This window comes from Mauremys reevesii, linkage group 10, assembly GCF_016161935.1.
Source record: "Mauremys reevesii isolate NIE-2019 linkage group 10, ASM1616193v1, whole genome shotgun sequence".
In the NCBI taxonomy this organism is placed as follows: domain Eukaryota; kingdom Metazoa; phylum Chordata; order Testudines; family Geoemydidae; genus Mauremys; species Mauremys reevesii.
The window spans coordinates 34,651,607-34,676,704 of NC_052632.1; the positions used below are offsets into that span (position 1 = coordinate 34,651,607).

At 42.2% G+C, this 25,098-nt stretch overlaps 1 protein-coding gene across 3 annotated transcripts in view; it reads right to left on the reverse strand.

The window, feature by feature from the left end:
* Positions 1 to 229: 229 nt before the first annotated feature.
* CHRNB4 (cholinergic receptor nicotinic beta 4 subunit) overlaps positions 230 to 25,098 on the reverse strand; it is a 31,263-nt gene continuing 6,394 nt past the window's right edge. The window contains exons 1-6 of one of the 3 annotated variants that reach the window (XM_039493359.1): positions 20,499 to 20,630; positions 18,375 to 18,529; positions 7,590 to 7,634; positions 7,365 to 7,474; positions 3,898 to 4,870; positions 230 to 860 (exon numbers count right to left, since the gene is read on the reverse strand). In XM_039493359.1, the coding sequence (XP_039349293.1) occupies positions 720 to 860; positions 3,898 to 4,870; positions 7,365 to 7,474; positions 7,590 to 7,616 (1,251 nt within the window). In that variant the 5' untranslated portion in view covers positions 7,617 to 7,634; positions 18,375 to 18,529; positions 20,499 to 20,630 and the 3' untranslated portion in view covers positions 230 to 719. Of the gene's footprint in view, positions 861 to 3,897; positions 4,871 to 7,364; positions 7,475 to 7,589; positions 7,635 to 18,374; positions 18,530 to 20,498; positions 20,645 to 25,098 lie in introns of those variants that run through there. The other 2 variants (XM_039493357.1, XM_039493356.1) reach the window with 2 other exon arrangements.

Genomic DNA, 25,098 nt, shown 5'->3' on the forward strand with positions numbered 1-25,098 from the left:
AAGACCATTTTTTGCCCCAGATCCCTAAGTGGCCCCCTCAAGGATTAAACTCATAACCCTGAGTTTAGCAGGCCAATGCTCAAACCACTGAGCTATCTCTCCCCCTTGCTGTAAATCAATTTCCCTTTTCTGAGTTATAAAGGCTACTGGAACGTTTTGGAAGTAAGGCTATTTAAAGGAGAGTTTTTCACATTTTATTTAGATTTCACCAATGAACAGAGTGTATAAATATGTTTATCATATATTGATTTGGGCTCCATAAACCAAACACAGAGTTTTGATGCATTTTAAGGAAATAAATACCGTAGCAATTGTTTCTCTTGAAACAGCAAAATTGTGCAATGTGAACTGCAGGATCTTATGGAAACACGTCTTTCCCAAGGTGGCATAATTTTAATAATTTTAATAATGATCCTGGTGCACTCTGAGGAAAACTGGCAAGTTGTAGAAATAAATACATTTCTCTATAAAATGTTTAAACATATTGAAAAAAGAGCCAATATTTCATCAAAAGTAATGAAATTAAAAAAGAAAAGAATGTCTTCTAGAAAATTCCTAACATCATGATAACACAGGCCAAATTCTGCTCTCAGTTCACCAGTATATATCCTGACTAACGCAACTGACTTCATTGGTATTGCTTTGGATTTACACTAGTGGAACTGGGAGCAGAATCAGGTTCAGCATCCGTGTAAGCATTTTACAGTTTTAAATGAGAGTTAAGGGCTCGCAGCAGCAGAGTGGTTTTGAAAAAGTGGCTGGAGAAATAGCCCAACAGTCCCAAGGACACAAACAAAGATGAATATCCAGAGAAACAGTCTGTCCACTACCATGGCAACATATTTCCAATCTTCAATGACCTGGAAGAAAAAGCCAGTTAAAGATTCATAGCAATTTACCATGTTCATCTCCATCTCTTTTGTTGATGCTCAATATTTGTAGTTTGTATATGAAAATAAGAGAAAATAAATCTTAAGGTTCAGGATCACCACAGGGGTCCCGGACAGTTGGTGAATAACACTAGAAATAGTTTACACCTTGCTCTGAAGCATCAGGTATTGATCACTACTGAATGCTTGGTGCCAGACTGGATAGTCCGTCAGCATAATCCAGTAAACTCCTGTGTGTGAATTTTAATTTGCTGATACTATTCATCCCAATTAACAGGAATGAACAATACTTACTGCTTTTAAGAAAAGAACTCTGTAGTTGATCTTGATTCTCAGTATGCAAGTGTTTTAATACACGTTAGCACTGCTGGTTGTACTCAAATCCCTGTCCAGTGTGGATGAGATCCTGGACCCACTGAAGTCACAATGGGAAGTATGCCATTGACTTTAATGGGGCCAGGATTTTACCCCCTCTCCTTACATTCAGTTCTTACACTACAGTGACTGCAGGCATACTAGTGAGTTGTAAAGCGAAAGTGTTAATCTTTTTAAATCACTTTTCTTTTTTCCTTTATAATTGACTCTAGTTACACATGGGAACTCTTCCTCTTAACGACTTTACAGTACTTCCCAATTGACTCCTGCCTTGTACTAGACCATTACATATTTTCCCCCTCAATGCCCACGTGTACCTCCCATTGCTGCTAATGAGTGTTACATGCTTCTGAGAAGAGAATATACTGTAAGTACATGAACAGTCGTTATCAGACCATGAAATTAATGGAAAAAGCAGAGATTAGAATTCTGAATCTAGAAAACAATGGTTTGTAACTAGGCACTTTAAGTTAATGTCAACGGACTTGTGTGCAGAAAGCATTTAATTAATGTCTAACTTACAATACCTTGGATAATTGCTCTTTAGTCTAGGGTGAGGACAGGGAGTTTGTGAATCATAGGACTGGAAGGGACCTTGGGAGGTCATCTAGTCCAGTACCCTGCACTCTTTTTTTAATATCCAGTACAAGTTCTTTACAAAAGCACAGATAGTATTGAAACACCTTTTCAGCATTTTTCAGCATTTGCGCACATCAAGTCCATTTCAGTTTGTTTAAACTTAAGGCTATGTTTACAGATTTAGCATCTGATCTTTCTTTTTTCTGTTGACCAGTAATTAGTTCCTTGAAAATGCAAGAAAGTCACCAGTGTGGCTTCATGAGGGGCTCCTGCAAGATCTGAAGTTAAAAAGGAGCCAGGCTTTCAGACTACTTAACCTGTATATTAAAAAGAGAAGAGGAAGACAGAGCAGTAATGGAGAACCTAAGGCTAGATTGGGAGTTGGGGAAGAGGAGGGTAGGACATTTTTCATGGTTGCAGGGTAGGTGTTGGGGAAATTCATGGGTGTTCATCTGAGCTTTCTGAGTTTTGCTGAACATTATTCAATGGATACTTCTCTGAACTTTAATGTACTAGCTAATGGAATGTGTCTGTATGTACCACTACAGGATGGCAGCGGAACTGCTCAAATGTGTGTCATGGGTCCTATACTGCTTATAGCTGATGGAGAGTCTCCTTTTGCTCAAGTGAAAGAAGCCTCAGCTTTTGCAGTATGAATATCATGGTTCTAGCCACACTCTTGCCAGAAAGTTCTGAATGGTTTTGGGAGGCAGCATAATGACCACCATGTGTCAACCACCCAAACAGGGTATGGAGAGCTAATTGATAGAGGGCACTTTTAGTGCAAAATAATAGTGTTCCTAGAAGGGGTTTGTGCCAATCTAACTAAATGCATTTCTAAACCCATTTAGTTAAACTACTTTGTGTAGCCCAGCCCTAAGTAACTTACTCTAGCACAGGGGCGGGCAAACTTTTTGGCCTAAGGGCCACATCGGGTTTCCAAAATTGTATGGAGGCCTGGTTAGGAGAGGCTGTGCCTCCTCAAACAGCCAGGCATGTCCTGGCCCCCGACCCCTGCCTCCTATCCGACTCCCCCTGCTTCTTGCCCCCTGACAGCCCCCCTGACTCCTGCCCCATCCAACCCCCCCGTTCCCTGTCCCCTGACCGCCCCCGGAGCCCCTGACTGCTCCACCACTGCCCCATCCAACCCCCCTCTCCTTCCTGCCCCCCAGAACCCCTGCCCCCATTCAACCCCTCTGTTCCCCGCCCTCTGACCGACCCAACCCCTATCCATACCCCCGCCCCAGACCCCCAAACTCCCCTGCCCTCTATCCAACCCCGCTCCCTGCCCCCTTACCACATTGCCCGGAGCACTGGCGGCTAGTGGCGCTACAGCCACACCGCCCAGAGCACCAGGACAGGCAGCCTCACCTCCTGGCTGGAGCCAGCCATGCCACCACGCAGCACAGAGCACTGGGTCGGGCCGCGGCTCCGCAGCTGCACTTTCCGGTAGGAGCATGCAGCCTGCTGCCCAGAGCATTGGGCCAGGGTCTAGTCTTCCCAGCCGGAAGCTCAAGGGCTGGGCAGGAGGGTCCTGCCAGCTGTAGTTTGCCCACCTCTGCTCTAGCAGAACCCAGCCATGCTCATGGCTGGCTTACCTGCAGTCCATTCATTATGGGCCCAATTATATGGTGTTTCCTCTGAACAGGTATTGAATGTTAACCCTCTCCCTGCCACACACTAGCTGGGGTCTACACCCCGTTACCTTGCTGATGTGAAAACACAGTTTGTTTAACGTTAACTCATCTCCATCTCCCTTCACCCCAAAGCAATAAATGTTTGTGGGCTTCAGATTCTTGCCTGGCACACTGTTTTTTAGAACAATATCAGCTTTATCAAATTGTTATTCATAGGAAATTTATAGGAAAAGAAATGTATTATACTACACAGTGATTGACTATGAAAATTATAGCTAGGATCTCTATAAAAATTAACACTAAGGAAGAGGGTTGTGTTCTTATTTCTCTTCTGAAGAAGAATACACTTATTTGAGACATCAAAGGAAAGAAAACTGGGGTTTGGAAAGATGGGAATGATTTCTCCTGCTACTTACACTCTGGTCGTTGTCCTCATTTTTCATGTGGTCTGCTATAAAACTGACTCCATCAATTGCTTCTTGGACTTCTGGAGAAAACTTCATTGAAGATCTTAACCTAAAATCTTGATGGCCACTGATGTTATCCAGATTCTCAGTAACTTTCAAATCGTATTTTTTGGCAGAGGCTGTGTTCACAAAGTAGGTGGAGTTTTTGTACAGGTTGGCTGGATCAGTGCATAGATGATCAGATTTATTCTTTCTGTGCTTGCTTAACCTTTGCCTTGCAGAGTTATTCTCTGGGCGTCTCATGAACAGAAAAGTTGGAAGTTTCTGAAGGAAAACCACCTTTACCCATGGGGGCATAGTGTGGGTGCTGGGAGATCTGTGATGGACATTCAGTACACAGACACTGGTAACTATTGAGAATGTTACTAATACCATTGTAAACATCAGATACTTCCCAATCAGTGGGACATCCAGTGATGTTGGAGGGACAATTTTGGAGATCAGCAATAAGAACACAGTCAAGGCAAGCAGTACAGATATGCATAAGGTCATCTTTTCCCCACAGTCTGAAGGCAAGTAGAACACCAGGATAGCCAATGATGTAATAAGCACACAGGGAATTATAAGATTGATGGTATAAAAAAGAGGTTTCCTTTTAATAATAAAGTCGTATGTCACATCAACATACTTTGGGTCTAAGGGGTTTACAGTCCTTCTTCCTGGAAGTGCTACAATATCCCATTCTCCGCTTGGTGTAAAGTCATCCATGCTTGCCATGGAAGTTTTAAGTACCATATCAATTTCTGTGTGATCATATGTCCAAGAGCGGAACTTCAGTGTGCAGTTTTGTTGATCAAATGGGAAATGCTTCACCTCAATCTTGCAGGCACTCTTGTAGATGGCTGGAGGCAACCAGAAAATGCTTCCATTGTTCTTTACAATCACATTTGTGTACAGGGAAACTTCATATGTACCATCCGCGCTGAGAAAATGGGAGAAAAAATAAAGAAACGGTGAAGAGACAGAACATGGGTTCAAAATACAGAAAAGGACAAACTAGTACATTCTCAGCCCCCTCTGCTGAATCCAAAAGAGGTCCCACTATCTCTGCTAGAATTAAACTTCTGTCCCCTTTCAGTGATAAAACCCAATCCTCAGGTATCTATAATTTGACAATGAAAATTACGTACACATTTTTCAACCTTTTGCCAATATTTAGACAATATAATTTATTAATGATAACGTGCATGTCTAGGGCCTGTTTCATCCAATAATCACAAAATATTTTATAAACAATTAATTATGCATTATTACACCCCATTGGGATGTGTACAGAGATGTAAAGCTAAGATCACCCATCACCAAAATGCAGCCACCTTTGCTTTGGAACAGAGCCATTAACAGCACATGGCAACAGTTTTAAACAGTTTTGAGCAGGAAGTGAAGAAGAATGCTTTATTCACTTGGGAATACAGGGGGAACAGAGGCAGAATGAATGCAATTACATGAGCTGTAATTTAGGCAGGATAATTTTGATTACAGCTCCTGCTCTTACTCCTGTGGGATTTTTAGTGCCCACAAATTCTCTTGGTTTTGTGTCTCATCCAAAAGACTCAAGCTGTACCAGAAGAGTGTCCTCCATCACTGAGGTGGGTCACTGGTTCAGTGGGAAGAGTGTTCCCTAAGTAATGCTGAACATCACTTCCTGACGCACTTTAGTGCTTCTTGGACTAACAGCTTGATGCCGCTTAGCTTATGATATTTGGTAGGGCAGCAATGCAAAATGGCATGACTACAAATAAATACTCCTGAAAGTATAATCAGTCTGAGATTTAATGGAAAAGGCTGTTAAAATGATCTCAAGGTTATTTTGCTTAGATATGTCATTCACTCAAGCAGCGCTATTTCCCAAATAAGTATCTGTTGATAAACTTAACTGATCCTGTTATTGAAGGACACGGTGAGACTAGAAAAGAGTAACTATTCATCACTTTATTTCTCTGTAAATTAACAAACATGAATAAAACCTTGAGTAGGACAGTCATTTTTAATAAAATTGGGTTAGTCAATTTTTAAAGTTAGATAAGAGAAAATATAGTAAGAGAGAAATTGTCTGAACTACAGTACTTTTTATATTTTTCCTTTTCATTTTTATTAAAGAAAATAAGGGGGGAAATATATAATTTAGAGGCAATCTGTCTTGAGCAAAAAAATCAGATCAGATTCACCACTGATGTAAATAGCTCCATTGACTTCAACTGAGTTGCACCTACTTACTGAAGCAGAAATTATATGCCATAATTTTTAGAAATAGGCATAAGTAATTATTTACTGTTAATAAAGAGCCATGAAAGTATTAACATTTTTCTTCTAAGTAAAGTGTGAAACAAATAAACAGCCAAATAAATTCTGCACATCAATACAGCATGTGACACAGAGTACTGATGTGCAGAGTATATATATAATTATATAAATATATAGAATTCTCCTAGTCTGTTACAGTTTAAAGGTGCGAGTCTGACAACTCCAGAGAACAGAAGTCAACTGAGACCACCAAAGCCATGTTATGTAGGTAATTAACAGCCACCAGAGGCAAGCATGTTTGAATCACTGACAGCTTGGGGCAATTACAACTAGCAGCATAGAAGTGTAAGGCTCTTTAATCCATTGCCAGTCCTGGTACTGAGCAACATAGAAACTCTTTACCTTATTCATTTTATCTCTTCATGCTAGTTCTATCGGCCTGGATCTACAAAGGACTCTAGGTGTGACCCTAAGCATCACAACGCAGAACTTTTAGGTGTCTAGAAAATCACAGAAACAACACTGTGACCCACAAAACCTGAGTTAGGCACCTGCCACTCTATACAATGAATGGGGAGAGAGAGGGTCCTTAGAATACAATTCACAAAAGCCAGCATGCTAGGTGGGAAGCCACCTATACTAGGCACTGGGAGATGCTGACCAGACCAGAGGAGTGTGTCCTCTGCCCTGCTTTGCTCTCAGAGAGAGGTTCTTAAGTCTGGGCTGCAGGGAGCCGCCTATCTGTGCTAGTGATCCATGAAGTGGGAGGAAGACATGTTCTGGCACCTAAACTGAGTGCAGGACCTGATCCGATATGTGGGCTCAGCGGTCACCTAATTCCACACAAAACAGCTGGGAGGATAAGGAGGAAGACCACCCGTATAACCTTTAGCCCAATGGTTAGGGTAATCACCCTGGATGTGGGAGACAACTGGTTCTAGTTCCCCCTCTTCCTGATGAGAAGGGATTTGAACAGGGATCTACCACTTTTCCTTGGAGAGATTTTTTCACTGTGAAGTATACAATATTATTCATTTAAATAATATTCTAAGCTTACTGTAAGCTTATTTTCCCTGCAAAAGAAAAAGATTTGGGTTTTTTTTCCTTGCTAAATCAATAGGATTTTTGTTTCTGTTTAAAATCTTTGCAACATTTTCTGTATCAAGACTTACTTATTGTAAAGCACAATGTCTGGCAGCCAGATGTGCTTAGAAGGGATTCTCAGCTTATTTATGCCTTCATAGTCAGAGGGCTGCCAAGCCAAACGATAGTCAGTCCATTCCTAGAGAAAGTATTGTACAGCAGTGATGTAAGTTATTTTGTGTCAGTCAAGTCATACTGACAACAAGAAAGCAATGTGTTGATACATGGCAATAGCATCCGCACGGGATGGTTACCTGGTTTAGCCAGACATTTGTGGTCATGATCTGTTCACGTTCATTCTAAAGAAGGAAAAAACATTTATAAATCTATACTGTATAAAGTTAGTCCTATTATTAGGATTTATTCATTAATCTTTCAGGAATACCTCAAACTCCTGGCTGCCTAAAACCATTGCATATAATGTAAAATCTACCTTTTATAACATTAGAAATCTTTCTGTGTCTACTGGTCTATCACTAAAATGCACAATTCTGACTATATTAATAATCACATAAAATATGACATGGTACAGTATTTCACGCAATTATGTTATTCATTATAACTATTAACTAAGATGGACTTGGGTATGTGCAGATTTAAGAAGCTGTTTTAAAACCCCAAGAACAAGTAATGGGTAAAGTAATAGTCTTCTGACAATCTTTTTCTATTAATCAGGCCAATGGAATTGTTATTTTGGATTATACCACTATTGGGGCTAGTACAGGTGGGGGCTCTCATCCACTCTGAACTGGATGACCTGCACCTAGGAGTATTAAAAGAATTGGCGAGGAGCTCTCTGAACGACTACTGTTGATTTTTAACAAATCTTGGACTACTGAGAAAGTTCCAGAGGACTGGAGAAAAGCTAATGCTGTACCAATATTTGAAAAGGATAAATGGGATGACCTGGATGAGTGCAGGTCAGTTAGCCTGAAAATGATCCTAGGCAAAATCATAGAAAGGCGGATATAGAACTCAGTCAGTACAGAATTAATGGATGGTAGCAAAATTAATGTCAATCAACATGATTTTATGAGTAATAGGTCTTGTCAAGCAAACTTGACATAGATTTTTTTGATGAGATTACATGTTTGGTTGATAAAAATAACTGTTGACGTAATATACTTAAAATTCTGCAAGGCATTTGACTTAGTCCCACATGTCATTCTGATAAAAATAAACAGCGATCCTAGCAATATGCAGAATCAATGAGGCCCATATTAAATGGATTAAAAACTGGTTAACTGATAGATTGCCAAAACTAATTGTAAATAGGGAATTCTGATTCTGTGGGGATGTTTCTAGTGGGATTTCAGGGGGATCTGTTCTTGGCCCTACGATGATTTGGAAGAAAATATAAAGTCATTGCAGATAAAATTTACAGATGACATAAAATGAGTGAAGTGGTAAATAAAATGAGGATAGATAAATTATAAAGAAAGATTTCTATCAAGCTGAGATTCCTGAAGCCACACCAGCTTTGACATTACCATAAGAACCAGAATGATCCCAGCAATAGATCTAAGGCTTATTCTCACTGCAGTTTTGTGTTGATTCAACAATGTAAATAATTCTACCACTGATCCAAGAGCAGCAGCAGACTTAATGACATGGATGATGAAAAACAATAAAGCTGAGAGAAGAACAAAGGAGTGTAAAGCAGAGTGACCTGTGACAGTTACTAATGTCTGAGTGAGGCTGGCAGGGAGAGGACACTGTCAAATAGCTGAGACCCCAAATATTGTTGCACATGAAAATGGCGAGAAGTATTCAGATTCTAAATATATTTATTTTAAAAATCCATCACGCCATTGAAGAGATTCTATTTTCAAACTGTTGAAGGGGTATTCCAAACAATAAACAGTAGTAAACTCCTCCCTCCACTATTCCAAGAGGCTTGATGTCTTGGGAGACTGGTAATGGGTAACAGACCTTTTCACTACTGGGTTACTGATTCACATCTAGACCAGGTAAATAATGACTGCAAGAAGCTGTTAACATATGATGGTCACTCAGTGTTCTATCTAAAATCATTACATAAGAATGGTGATACTGAGTCAGACCAATGATCCACCTAATCCAGTATCCTATCTCTGACAATTGCCAGTGTCAAATGCTTCAGAGGGAATGAACAAAATAGAGCAATTTAGAGTAATCCATCCAGTCCCAGCTTCTGCCAGTTGGAAGTTTAGGAACACCCAGAGCATGGGGTTTCATGATCATCTTGGCTAATAGTCATTGATGGACCAGTCCTCCATTAACTTATGTAATTCTTTTTTAACCCAGTTATACTTGGCCTATGCAACATCCCATGGCAATGAGTTCCACAGGTTGAATTTGTGTTGTGTGAAGTACTTCCTCTTGTTTGTTTAAACCGTCGTTTATTAATTTAATCAGGTGGCCCCTAGTCTTTTTAATCTCTTGTATGGAAGTTGTTCCACACCCATAATCATTTTTGTTGCCTTCTCTGCGCCTTTTCCAATTCTAATGTATCTTTTTAAAGATGGGGTGACCAGAACTGCACAAATTATTCAAGGTGTGATAGTTCCTGTTTTATTATCTATCTCTTTCCTAATGGTTCCTAACATTGTTAGCTTTTTTGACTGCTGCTGCCTATTGAGTGAAAGTTTTCAGAGAACTATCTACGATGACTCCAAGATCTCTTTCTTGAGTGGTAACAGCTAAATTAGATTGTATGTATGGTTGGGATTATTTTTTCCAATATGCATTACTTTGCATTTATCAACACAGAATTTCATCTGCCTTTTTTTGCCCAGTCAATTTAGTGAGATCCCTTTGCAGTCTGCTTTGGACTTAACTGTCAAGTAATTTTATATCGTCTGCAAATTTTGCCACGCACTGTTCACTCCCTTTTCCAGATCACTTATGAATATGTTGAACAGCACAGGTCCCAGTACAGATCCTTGTGGAACCCTGCTATTTACCTCTTTCCTTTGTGAAAACTGACCATTTATTCCTACCCTTTGTTTCCTATCTTTTAACCAGTTATTGAGCCATGGAATGATCTCCCCTCTTATCCCATGACTGCTTAGTTTGCTTAAAAACCTTTGGTGAGTGACCTTGTTGAAGGCTTTCTGAAAGTCAAAGTACTCTATGTAGATTGGATCACTCTTGTCTACATGCTTGTTGACTTCTCCAAAAAATTCTGATAGATTGGTGAGGCATAATTTCTATTTAGTAAAGGCATGTTGACTCTTCCCCAACATTTCATGTTTATCTGTGCATATAATAATTTTTTTCTTTACTGTACTTTCAAACAATTTGCCTGGTACCGTAGTTAGGCTTACCAGCCTGTAATTGCCAGGATCACCTCAGGAGCCTTTTTTAAAAATAGGCATTACATTAGCTATCTTCCAGTCATCTGGTGTGGAAGCTGATTTAAGTGATTAGTTACATACCACAATAAGTAGTTGTGTGACTTCATATGTGAGTTCCTTCAGAACTCTTGGGTGAACACCATCTGGTCCTAGCGACTTATTACTGTTTAATTTATCAGTTTGTTCCAAAATGTCTTGTATTGACACCTCAGTCTGGGACAGTTCCTCAGATTTGTCACCTAAAAATAATGGCTTGGGTGTGAGGATCTCCCCCACATCCTCTGCTGTGAAGTGGTAGATGGTCTCAGTCCAGTTCCTGGTGGACACATCACAAAAAGCCAACATAACTCACATGTTAAGAGTAACAAGAAGGGTTTCTTCAGGTATGTTAGCAACAAGAAGAAGGTCAAGGAAAGTGTGGGTCCCTTACTGAGGGAGGCAACCTAGTGACCGAGGCTGTGGAAAAAGCTAATGTACTCAATGCTTTTTTGCTTCTGTCTTCATGAACAAGGTCAGCTCCCAGACTACTGCACAGGGCAGCACAGTATGGGGAGGAGGTGACCAGCCCTCTGTGGAGAAAGAAGTCGTCCATGACTATTTAGAAAAGCCGGACGAGCACAAGTCCATGGGGCCGGATGCACTGCATCCGAGGGTGCTAAAGGAATTGGTGGATGTGATTGCAGAGCGATTGGCCATTATCTTATTCATAGATTCATAGATTCTAGGACTGGAAGGGACTTTGAGAGGTCATTGAGTCCAGTCCCCTGCCCTCATGGCAGGTCCAAATACTGTCTAGACCATCCCTGATAGACATTTATCTAACCTACTCTTAAATATCTCCAGAGATGGAGATTCTACAACCTCCCTAGGCAATTTATTCCAGTGTTTAACCACCCTGACAGGAACTTTTTCCTAATGTCCAACCTAAACCTCCCTTGCTGCAGTTTAAGCCCATTGCTTCTTGTTCTATCCTTAGGGGCTAAGATGAACAAGTTTTCTCCCTCCTCCTTATTGACACCCTTTTAGATACCTGAAAACTGCTATCATGTCCCCTCTCAGTCTTCTCTTTTCCAAACTAAACAAACCCAATTCTTTCAGCCTTCCATCATAGGTCATGTTCTCTAGACCTTTAATCATTCTTGCTGCTCTTCTCTGGACCCTCTCCAATTTCTCCACATCTTTCTTGAAGTGCGGTGCCCAGAACTGGACACAATACTCCAGTTGAGGCCTAACCAGCGCAGAGTAGAGCAGAAGAATGACTTCTCATATCTTGCTCACAACACAACTATTAATGCATCCCAGAATCACGTTTTTTGACTCATATTTAGCTTGTGGTCCACTATAAGCCCTAGATCCCTTTCTGCCATACTCCTTCCTAGACAGTCTCTTCCCATTCTGTATGTGTGAAACTGATTGTTCCTTCCTAAGTGGAGCACTTTGCATTTGTCTTTATTAAACTTCATCCTGTTTACCTCAGACCATTTCTCCAATTTGTCCAGATCATTTCGAATTATGACCCTATCCTCCAAAGCAGTTGCAATCCCTCCCAGTTTGGTATCGTCTGCAAACTTAATAAGTATACTTTCTATGCCAATATCTAAGTCATTGATGAAGATATTGAACAGAGCCGGTCCCATAACAGACCCCTGCAGAACCCCACTTGTTATACCTTTCCAGCAGGATTGGGAACCGTTTATAACTACTCTCTGAGTATCCGATGAAGTGGGCTGTAGCCCACAAAAGCTTATGCTCAAATAAACGTGTTAGTCTCTAAGGTGCCACAAGTACTCCTGTTCTTTTTTCTCTGAGTATGGTTATCTAGCCAGTTCTGCACCCACCTTATAGTAGCCCCATCTAAGTTGTATTTGCCTAGTTTATTGATAAGACTATCATGTGAGACGGTATCAAATGTCTTACTAAAGTCTAGGTATACCACATCCACCACCTCTCCCTTATCCACAAGACTCGTTATCCTATCAAAGAAAGCTGTCAGATAGGTTTGACATGATTTGTTCTTTATAAATCCATGCTGGCTATTCTCTATCACCTTTCCGCCTTGCAAGTGTTTGCAGATGATTTCCTTAACCACTTGCTCCATTATCTTCCCTGGCACGGAAGTTAAACTAATTGGTCTGTAGTTTCCTGGGTTGTTTTTATTTCCCTTTTTATAGCTGGGCACTATATTTGCCCTTTTCCAGTCTTCTGGAATCTCTTCTGTCTCCCATGATTTTCCAAAGATAATAGCTAGAGGCTCAGATACCTCCTCTATTAGCTCCTTAAGTATTCTAGGATGCATTTCATCAGGCCTTGGTGACTTGCAGGCATCTAACTTTTCTAAGTGATTTTTAACCTGTTCCTTTTTTATTTTATCTTCTAAACCTACCCCTTTCCCATTAGCATTCATTATGTTAGGCATTCCTTCAGACTTCTCAGTGAAGACCAAAACAAAGAAGTCATTAAGCATCTCTGCCATTTCCAAGTTTCCTGTTACTGTTTCTCCCTCCTCACTGAGCAGTGGGCCTACCCTGTCCTTGGTCTTCCTCTTGCTTCTAATGTATTGATAAAAAGTCATCTTGTTTCCCTTTATTACTGTGGCTAGTTTGAGCTCATTTTGTGCCTTTGCCTTTCTAATCTTTCCCCTGCATTCCTGTGTTGTTTGCCTATATTCATCCTTTGTAATTTGTCCTAGTTTCCATTTTTATACTCCTTTTTTATTTTTTAGATCATGCAGGATCTTGCGGTTTAGCCAAGGTGGTCTTTTGCTACATTTTCTATCTTTCCTACCCAGCGGAATAGCTTGCTTTTGGGCCCTTAATAGTGTCACTTTGAAAAACTTCCAACTCTCCTCAGCTGTTTTTCCCCTCAGTTTTGATTCCCATGGGACCTTACCTATCAGCTCTCTGAGCTTACCAAAATCCACCTTCCTGAAATCCATTGTCTCTATTTTGCTGTATTCCCTTCTACCCTTCCTTAGAATTGTGAATTCTATGATTTCATGATCACTTTCACCCAAGCTGCCTTCTACTTTCAAATTCTCAACAAGTTCCTCCCCATTTATTAAAATCAAATCTAGAACAGCTCCCCCCCAGTAGCTTTTTCAACCTTCTGAAATAAAAAGTTGTCTGCAATGCAGTCCAAGAACTTATTGGATAGTCTGTGCCCCACTGTGTTATTTCCCCAACATATATCTGGATAGTTGAAGTCCCCCATCACCACGAAATCTTGGGCTTTGGATGATTTTGTTAGTTGTTTAAAAAAAGCCTCATCCACCTCTTCCACCTGGTTAGGTGGCCTGTAGTAGACTCCTAGCATGTCATCACCCTTGTTTTTTTTACCCCTTTTAGCCTAACCCAGAGACTCTCAACACCTCTGTCTCCTATGTCCATCTCCACCTCAGTCCAAGTGTGTACATTTTTAATACATAAGGCAACACCTCCTCCCTTTTCCCCCTGTCTATCCTTCCTGAGCAAGCTGTATCCATCCACACCAACATTCCAATCATGTGTATTATCCCACCAAGTTTTGGTTATGCCAATAATGTCATAGTTGTATTTATTTATTAGCACTTCCAGTTCTTCCTGCTTATTACCCATACTTCTCGCATCTAAGATACTGGTTTGATCTTGCCTCCCAGTTTTGCCCTGACCCTCCTTTCTCTCTGCCATTATAACCCACGCTCCCTCCTATTTCTGACCCATCTTTGAAAACTCATGGCGATTGGGGGAGGTCCCAGATGACTGGAAAAAAGCTGATGTAGTGCCCATCTTTAAAAAAGAGAAGAAGAAGGATCCGGGGAACTACAGGCCAATCAGCCTCACCTCAGTCCCTGGAAAAATCATGGAGCAGGTCCTCAAGGAATCAATTCTGAAGCACTTAGAGGAGAGGAAAGTGATCAGAAACAGTCAGCATGGATTCACCAAGGGCAAGTCATGCCTGACTAATCTAATTGCCTTCTATGACAAGATAACTGGCTCTGTGGATGAGGGGAAAACAGTGGACCTGTTATTCCTTGTCTTTTACAAAGCTTTTGATACCGTCTCCCACAGTATTCTTGCCGGCAAGTTAAAGAAGTATGGGCTGGAGAAATGGAAGATAAGGTGGATAGAAAGCTGGCTAGATCATTGGGCTCAATGGGTAGTGATCAATGGCTCCATGTCTAGTTGGCAGCCGGTATCAAGCGGAGTTCCCCAAGTGTCAGTCCTGGGGCCGGTTTTGTTCAATATCTTCATTAAGGATCTGGAGGATGGTGTGGATTGCACCCTCAGCAAGTTTGCAGATGGCACTAAACTGGGAGGAGTGGTAGATACGCTGGAGGGTAGGGATAGGATACAAAGGGACCTAGACAAATTAGAGGATTGGGCCAAAGGAAATCTGATGAGGTTCAACAAGGACAAGTGCAGAGTCCTGCACTTAGGATGGAAGAATCCCATGCACTGCTACAGACTAGGGACTGAGTGGCTAGGCAGCAGTTCTGCAGAAAATAGGGTGACCAGACAGCAAATGTGAAAAATTGGGACGAGGGTGGGAGGTAATAGGAGCCTATATAAGAAAGACCAAAAAATCAGGACATCTGGTAACCTTAGCAGAAAAGGACCTAGGGGTTACAGTGGACAAGAAGCTGGATATGAGTCAACAGTGTGCCCTTGTTGCCAAGAAGGCTAACAGCATTTTGGGCTGTATAAGTAGGAGCATTGCCAGCAGAGCAAGGGACGTGATAATTCCCCTCTATTCGGCATTGGTGAGGCCTCATCTGGAGTACTGTGTCCAGTTTTGGGCCCCACACTACAAGAAGGATGTGGAAAAACTGGAAAGAGTCCAGTGGAGGGCTACAAAAATGATTGGGGGCTGGAGCACATGACTTATGAGGAGAGGCTGAGGGAACTGGTCTTATTTAGTCTGCAGAAGAGAAGAATGAGGGGGGATTTGATAGCTGCTTTCAACTACCTGAAAGGGGTTCCAAAGAGGATGGATCTAGACTGTTCTCAGTGGTACCAGATGATAGAACAAGGAGTAGTCGTCTCAAGTTGCAGTGGGGGAGGTTTAGGTTGGATATTAGGAAAAGCTTTTTCACTAGGAGGGTGGTGAAGCACTAGAATGGGTTACCTAGGGAGGTGGTGGAATCTCCTTCCTTAGAAGTTTTTAAGGTCAGGCTTGACAAAGCCCTGGCTGGGATGATTTAGTCGGGGATTGGTCCTGCTTTGTGCATGGGGTTGGACTAGATGACCTCCTGAGGTCCCTTCCAACCTGATATTCTATTATTCTAATGTGTACCCTAGTAGGAAGTCTCAACAAGATGTCAAAGACTGAATGGATATGGAGACCTATCTGGTTTCTTGTCTGTAGAGGTGATTACTCTAGCTGTGGGAAGAGGCTCATTAGTGGAAGCCTCCTCTGCTCCTTCTTATGCTCTACCCATTCTGTGGATAAACAGAAGTCTCCTCAATTCTGCACCTTTCCCCAGCATTAAATTCATGGGTACATACTCTCTAGAAATAGGTGAGTCGCTACCTGGCAACTAAATTGACCAAATCTCATTGACTCTGTTTTTCTTGTTAGTTGGCTGTAAACACAAAGGGGTCCTTTAAATTAAGTAGCTTGGCAGCCAGCATAAAAGCAATTTGGATGGAAGATAAGGACAAAAAGGTAATCAAGCTGTCCTTAGATGTTGCTGCAGACCTGCAGGGCAACAGCAGAAAGTGGAGCTGGAGTGGCTTTTCAGATAAGAGACACCAGAGAAAAGGGCCAAAAATACAAAGATAAACTAAATCAGTTAAGACTCAGTATTGTCCCTTAGCAATATTGCTAACTGCCTTTAAATTCCCAGCGATTGTCCTGGGTTAGCCTGGTCTCACTAATCTCAATGTCATATTTATCTCTAGAAATTGAGTCTGTGTCTTCAAATTAACAATGTTAGGTAAATAGAATACTTATAAGTAATAGCTAGATTATTATTTGTTTTTATTTTCGTTCTTGGTCTTCTGTTTATTTTATTGTCTGTTCTGCTTGGGACTCAGTTGGATTCAATAAATCCATTCCTTCCTTCATTATTCGTCTGATGCCATACTAGTTGGTCAGTGAGACTCTTGATCTCTCATTTTACAGGAAGATTTATCATAAAGATGCTCTAGATTAAATCATGTGAGGCCCTGTATGGGCCTGGATCCTGGAAGCCATTTCAGGATAGGAAGCAGGGTTGTAGGGTTGTTGTGTTACTGTGACAATGTGAGTGGAGGCTATGCATGAGCAATAGTACAGTAACACCTCTCTTAAAGTCGTCCCGCTTAACGTTGTTTTGTTGTTGTTGCTGATCAATTAGGGAGCATACTCTGGTGCTTGCAGAGTAGGGGAAGCTGCCCTGGAACCTAACCCCCTCTATTTACATTAATTCTTATGGGGAAATTGGATTCGCTTAACATCGTTTCACTTAAAGTCGCATTTTCCAGGAACATAACTACAACGTTAAGTGAGGAGTTACTGTACATTTCAGGCTCCCTGCACTCTGCTCCCCATAGGGTATGTCTACAGTGCAAATTAAGGTATAATTGTGGGGTAGGTAGGCATACCCAAACTAGATTTAATCTTGATAGCATGGGTAATGATGGCAGTGAAAACTTGATGGCATGGGCTAGCCACCTCAGTATATGCCTGCTGCTGACCCTGGGTATGTACTCAGGTTGTTAGCATATGCTGGGGTCCATGCCACTGTGTCTTCACTGCTGTTGGTATGGGAGCTAGTTAAATTAGAGCTAGAGCAGGTATACCGTACAATTGCACTGTAATTTAGTGAGTAGCTGTATCCTAAGACTGTGTCTACACTAGGAAAGGGTGTTTTTAACATATGTTAACTAATGTGTTAAGATCTTATGTAGACAATACAATTTAACTTGTGAAGTAGTCCAGGAAACTACAGCTTGCCTTCTCTTCCCTAAGATCTTAACATGTTATCTAAGGTGTTAAAAACTTCTTTTTCTAGTGTAGATATCGCCTAAGAGTTTGTCCGCACTAATGTTTTTTAATGTTAGGTAAATGATTGCCAATTCATTTGCATTAGATAACATGTTTGTATGGTCAGGTCTGGATACTTCACAAATACTTGTGGTTTACCTTATCCTGAGCTCTAGGAATAAATATCTGTGGAGTGTTCAAGGTAGCTAATTTTATCTGTCTGTGCATTGATACCATGCTCATCACCACAGTGTCTGATAAAAGGAAAACACACTGCTTTACTCCTACACAGAACCATAGTATGGCCTTATTTCATTTGCACCCGGCCGTTCAGATATACTGGGTGGAAGAGAGAACCAGATTGGTCATGAGACACCAAAGTGATCGGGGGGCAGAGGGTAAGTTGTTCCAGAAGTTGTGAAAAGCCTTGTGTCTTTATACAAGCTGCAGAGGCAGTTGTTGAGAGCCTCTCTAATAGTACAGCAAGCTGTGTCAAGAAGGTGGAAGTCGCATCTGGGCTAAATATCGCCAAGTGTAGGCACTTTGGCAAATTTAGAGCAGATATCTTACTGCATGAAGGACAAGGAAGAGCCTTTGGATAGGATTCCTTCCACACTTAAGAGTTATATCATTAGCAATATAGTATGTATAAGCTTTCTGGGTCTGGAGCTCCCCTCCCTGTGAGCAGATGTGGGCATGTGTGTCTCTGGCACAGCTTGGATGACAGGGAGGGGGCAGTGGCTTTGCTGCACATACCTTCTCTCTGTTCGAGCATGTGGAAGGCTCCCTGGCATGGCTGGGCCTCCAAAGACGGGAGGGAAAGATTCTGGAGGACTTCTGCTAGGAAATCCCTGAAGATGGAGCTAATGCTCCTAAAAAGCACCATTTACTCTCTTAGGAAGCATCTGTCCCTATAGAAGAAGTGGTTGAAGTTGATCAAATGGCAATGCTGTGCCTAATCAATTCTTGCCACCATGTGGGAGGAAGGCTCTGGAGGAGCTGCCTAACCCAAATGATGGGCTGAGATCTATGCACTTAATGTTTACCCTATTGCTCCTGGGTTCTGTGGGGTTTGCAGACCATGCTCCCCCCTATTCTGTGAGTCTGCACCCTTTATTCTTTGTGGGAGGACCATGGGGACACTCTGGAAGGGAAATCTCTCAATATGTCCAGATGGAATCTCCTAGCAGAGGGGAACATTTGACCTATAATCCCTTTGTTTATATTACAATATCTGTTGGGTAAGGACTTCCGTATATTCAAGCATATCCATTCATGCAGCTTCCTGTCACTTCCATCGGTGTCTTTCCCCTTCCTCTCTTATATCAAAATTAGAAATATGTCACTTTCCAACTTCAAAGTACCTTATAATTAATCACTAGTTCATCAGGTCACTCCTATCCCCATTTTACAGCTCGGGAGACTGAGGCAGAATTCAAGACATCATCCCTATTTATGGGCCAGATGCTCTTCCCACTGCAGTCAATAACAAAACCTCCATTGCCTTTATTGGTACAGCATCCCGCCCTAGAATAGCTCTTAGGTAGTGTGTACAAACCCCACCTGGGCAACAAGGGGTTAAGGTCCTACTTTGGACCTAGACAGCCCTACCCTGCCTCACCTGTAGGGTATGCTCCAACTGGAGGAACAGTTAAAAGGCTGGGGATCAGCTAATTTGGGCAGACCAAGGAAGAGAGCAGACTCTTCAGCAGAGAGCAGAAGGAAGGCAGAAATTTCTCCCTAAGATAGCTGCCCAAAGGTCCCTCCCTGAGGGGAAGGGAGGACCTGCCACAGAGACAGCCTGAGAGGGAAGCATTTCACTTTCCCCCTCATATGAGCTCTGGACTTTGGTAATTCCCTTAGTTTTTTTGGTTTGGCCTACCCCAGCAGGGAAAGCCCTTTGGACTGAGCTGGCCCAGGAGGGTGGGCCATACCATGGGAGAAGGCAGTTGCCACCTGAGGAAGAGAGATACCATGCTGCATGCCACCACCAGAAGGTGCTTTGTGGTGAACTGGCAGCCTTCATGCCGCCTTATCCCAGACGGTGACTTGGGACAGGCGTGTGGGGGAGACAGGAAGTGGCCCAGGGAGGGGAGCCTTAAGCAGCCTCCGCTGTCAGATCACTGATAGCCCTCAAAGGGCCTTAGGTCAGAGCCCAGTGGAGTGGGAGGGCCCAGACTCCCCTACAAACAACCCCTCTGCAGGTCATGGGCCTTAGCCCTGACCACTAGGTGACACTACCTGACCAACCAACCCCTGAGTGAGGACCATCATAGGCACATATTTAATTTTAAGAATGTGCTTGAGCTCCATTTAAATTAATAGGACTAAAGCTCATGCAAAAGTTAAGCATATATCTAACTGCTGTCCTAAATAGGGATTGGGTAAATCCTTTCCTAAGTGATTTGGTCTAGACCCCACAGAGATTCAGAGCTCTTGGACAGGAGTTCCTGGCCCTCACTTCTGTTCTCAGATCATACCACATTTTTTCACTGTACTCAGGAAAAGATAATTTATCATTATATACATTATGGAAGAGAGCCTCATCTGATGTAAATTGGTGTAGCTCTATTAAAGTTGATGAAACTATGCCAGATTGTGTCAGCTAAGGATCTGTCTCTGTATTTTTTCAGGATTTTATAGTTTGGGAGTAAATAGATCTCCTTTTGCTTGAATAAAGGTTATACTTACACATTCTGAATATTGCCTGATAGACAAATAGATAATAAAACATATGTATCTGCCCATGTCACTTACGATTATATAAACCATATAACAACAGAGAGACAGTCATGCTAATACAATCTGTCACATACAGAGTGAGCTACCTCTTCTGTACAAATAGTAATGAACGAAAAGGCGCATCTTATTCAAACTTACCACACTGATTAGCTGTGCCAGGGAAACCTGCAGTTCTATAGATACCAACTGCGAGGAGTTGACAGCAGGGCGAATTAACTTATTATACCTGGCAGGGCTCAGTAGGTGGTTCATTAGCTTCTCCTCAGCATCTGACGCGTCGCTTCCTGTAAAACAGCACAGATCAAGATCCCAGAATGAAGAAGAGATTACATTATGAAGCGAGCATTGCAGCACAGAATCCTCATTCAAATGAAATAAGAAAAGCTCTGGATTTTTGAAAGACTCTAACTGAATGTGAAACAGAAAGAGCTGGGTTTATTATGAAAGCCCTTTGGGACAAATTCTGCTCTACTGAAGTCAGCTTTGTTGGACAAGGCATAAATCAAGGGAGAATTTACTCCTTTGCTTTTCATGTTAAAACTGGAAACTGTTTCTTCATCAGTGCAGCACCAAACCAATAGGTACTCTCTGTGGTAGGGTGTGAAATAGAAATTGGAAGTCCTTTTTCATGTTTTAGGAAGACATTTTTGAAGACACAGAAGACAGATCTCCAATCCCATTTGTGACTTTAAAATCTTCCCTTTAACTGTCCTAGCAGATGAAGGAGGAATCCCAGGCACATGTATGGTAGGAAAAGAGTGTGCTATGTATAGGGAAGAGTCTGGGGATAAACTGTAGAAAGGTTTTCAAATGATTAAAGAGCACTGTGTATTTCTGGTTCTAGACTATTTTGCTGAAGTATAGCAGAACCAAAAGCACTGTTCTAGACTTAGGCCTTCTGACACTTGGAAACAAAAACTGAGCTATGGAGTAGCCATAATATTAACACTTTAAAATTCTAGGTGACCAATCATTTAAGTGACTGTAAAATATAACATCCTAGGGATTCCAGGTTATCCAGCAACCCAGAACGTTTTCTGTTAGTTGACGTAGTCTATGGCACAACTCCAGAGATAATGAAATCTGTTATTAGGCTCTTGCTTATGTTCTCTAAGCTCCCAGTGTTGTCCTCTGCAAACTACTGTTGACAACATAACAGATTAAGAGGCAAAGTCTGCTTTTAGTTACACAAGTGTAAATCTGGAGAAACTCCATTGACTTCAGTGGGATAACTCTGAGCAGAATTTGGGCCTAACAGATCAACACTGTTGCTGTTATAGACACCAGCAGCTTCCCATAGGGATACACATCCTCTACAGGAAGCAGGCAATTTATATAAGGGCTAGATTATTTTCCTGGTTACAGTGGTAAATGTAGAGTAACTCTGTTGAACTGGTGTGACTCCACTGACTGACGTAAATGGAATTTATACTGGTGTGAATGAGGAGACATTCTGGTCCAGGGGATAGAAATATCAGTAATGTAAATATCTTCTCCCCTTCCAAATAAACAAGTAACTCTATCTCCCAAAAATCTGGGGAGGGGGGAGATAATCTGACCCTGGGTAATATTTCTCCCACTTACATCTTCTTCACCCACATTCCCAATATTTCTAAAAACATAGGCATTGCAAAGCAGTTATATGCAGTAAAAACCATTAAGCATTACAAATATTTCACATTTATAATACATTAGGGTAGCATGTTCAATACACTGTAGCATGTCAGTAAGACCCAAAGAGGACCAGACATCAGAAAGCTTGTATCCAATAATCTTCTAAGTGGTTGAGTTGCTTATATCTGAAGAGTTGCTTAATTTGACCTAGAATTGGGCTAAAATCTCTTAAGAACAGGCTCTCTCTTGAGAATCCTGGTACTTTTGGATTATACCAAGGTTAGAAATGCTACAAGAAGAGCTTTTCAGCATTTCTGCTTCTGATTTAAATGAGGAAAATGTAGGCTATAGTCAACCAAACACTTTCACATCTAAGGCCTGGTCTATACTACGCGTTTAAACTGATTTTAGGAGTGTTAAACCGATTTAACGCCGCACCCGTCCACACTAAGAGGCCCATTATATCGATATAAAGGGCTCTTTAAACCGGTTTCTGTACTCCTCCCCAACGAGAGGAGTAGCGCTAATATCGGTATTACCATATCGGATTAGGGTTAGTGCGGCCGCAAATCAACGGGATACCTCCGGGCGGTATCCCACAGTGCACCACTGTGATCGCTCTGGACAGCAATCTGAACTCGGATGCAGTGGCCAGGTAGACAGGAAAAGACCCGCGAACTTTTGAATATCATTTCCTGTTTGCCCAGCGTGGAGCTCCGATCAGCACGGGTGGCGATGCAGTCCCAAATCCAAAAAGAGCTCCAGCATGGACCGTACGGATGTGATCGCTGTATGGGCAGACAAATCTGTTCTATCAGAGCTCCGTTACAGAAGACGAAATTCCAAAGCATTTTAAAAAAATCTCCAGACAGAGGCCACAGCAGGGACTCAGCACACTGCTGCGTGACAAGCGTAATGGAAAGCCAAAGAATCAAATGGACGCTCATGGAGGGAGGGAGGGGGGACTGAGGACTCAAACTATCCCACAGTTCCTGCAGTCTCCGAAAAGCATTTGCATTCTTGGCTGAGCTCCCAATGCCTGTAGGGTCAAACACATTGTCCGGGGTGGTTCAGGGCATAGCTCGTCAATTTACCCCCCACCCCTACCCCCAGAAGGAAAAGGGAAAAAAATCGTCTCTTGACTCTTTTAAATGTCACCCTATGTCTACTGAATGCTGCTGGTAGACGCGATGCTGCGGCACTGAACTGTAGCATCCTCCCCCCCCCCGCCTCGGTGGCTGATGGTACAATATGACTGATATCCATCGTCATCATCAGCCTTGTGGCAGATGGTGCAGTACAGAAGGACTGGTATCCATCCTCATCATCAGCCCATGAGTGCTACTACTTCCCAGTAGATGGTACAGAATGGCTGGTAACCGTCTTCATCATAGCAACAGGGGGCTGAGCTCCATCAGCCCCCACCCTTCATGTGTAAAGAAAAGATTCTGTTCTGCCTGGACTATCATAGCAGCGGGATGCTGGGCTCCTCTCCCCCACACTGCTTAATGTCCTGTCTGGACTATCATAGCAGCTGGAGTCTGCCTTCCCCTCATTTTATCTCACTAACAAGTCACTGTTTCTTATTCCTGCATTCTTTATTACTTCATCACACAAATGGGGGGACACTGCAACGGTAGCCCAGGAAGGCTGGGGGAGGAGGGAAGCAACAGGTGGGATTGTTGCAGGAGCAACCCCTGTGAATGGCATGCAGCTCATCATTTCTACGGGATCTGACATGGAGCAGCTGTGCTTTCTGGTTCTCTGATACACTGGTTCTCTAGTATACTTGCCTCATACTCTAGGCAGGACTGATTCTATTTTTAAATACCATAAAGGAGGGATTGACTCATGGAGTCATTCCCATTTTTGTCTTTTGTGCCCCTGGCTGACCTCAGCCAGGGGCACCCATGATAGCAACAGAGAGTACAGTACAGAAGGACTGGTAACCATCATCTCATTGTCAATTTACAATGGAAGCAGATGGTACAGAACGGCTGATAACCGTCTCTGCTATCATGCAAAAGCAAATGAATGCTGCTGTGTAGTGCTGCTGAATCGCCTCTGTCAGCGGCATCTAGTACACATACAGTGACAGTGACAAAAGGCAAAACAGGCTCCATGGTTGCCATGCTATGGCATCTGCCAGGGCAATCCAGGGAAAAAGGGCGCGAAATGATTGTCTGCCGTTGCTTTCCCAGAGGAAGGAGTGACTGACGACATATACCCAGAACCACCTGCGACAATGATTTTTGCCCCATCAGGCACTGGGATCTCAACCCAGAATTCCAAGGGGCGGAGGAGACTGCGGGAACTATGGGATAGCTACAGAATAGCTACCCACAGTGCAACGCTCCAGAAATCGATGCTAGCCTCAGACCGTGGACGCACACCACCGAATTAATGTGCTTAGTGTGGCCGCGTGCACTCGATTTTATACAATCTGTTTTACTAAACCAGTTTATGTAAAATCGGAATAATCCCATAGTGTAGACGTACCCCTAAGAGTAGGATCTATTAAAGCTTTCAGGAGAGGTTGAGGGAATTCGCGTTGCTCATTCCCTTAAGAACCATCATCTAGCAAGGCATTGATAGCGTAGCAAATTTACACAATGCATGACAGAAATGTACACTATCTCTTTCTCTGCAAATATGTCCATGGTGCACACTCACTAGCTTAACCTCACACCTTTAATTAGTTTACTGATGTTTCCATGGGAGAAGATGAGATATAGAACAATCAGTGATCAGTGCCTGTGTTTGAAAAGATGAAGCTAAGCAAAATGCCAAGTATTTGCTTTGCATATTTTCCACTGTGAAAAGAGAGAGATTTGTGAAATTTTACAAAAGCAAAAACTGCAGAAATGTCAACATCCTATGCTCACAACATTCTTTTTGCCAGTTAAAAAAAATTATTCAGATCCAACCTGATTGGCATTGACCCAAAGAGGAAAAATCTCTGGTAAGCCATGAGTCTTCTAGGGCAGTGTTCTTTCCATGCCTCAGATCCTACTTTGCCAGTCTGGTGGGTCACCGAGACCCAGATGGGGTTGGTAGAGTGGTGTATGATGCCAGTGGACTGCCTAAGATGACATTGCAGTCTCAAGCATTGGAATTCCCAACA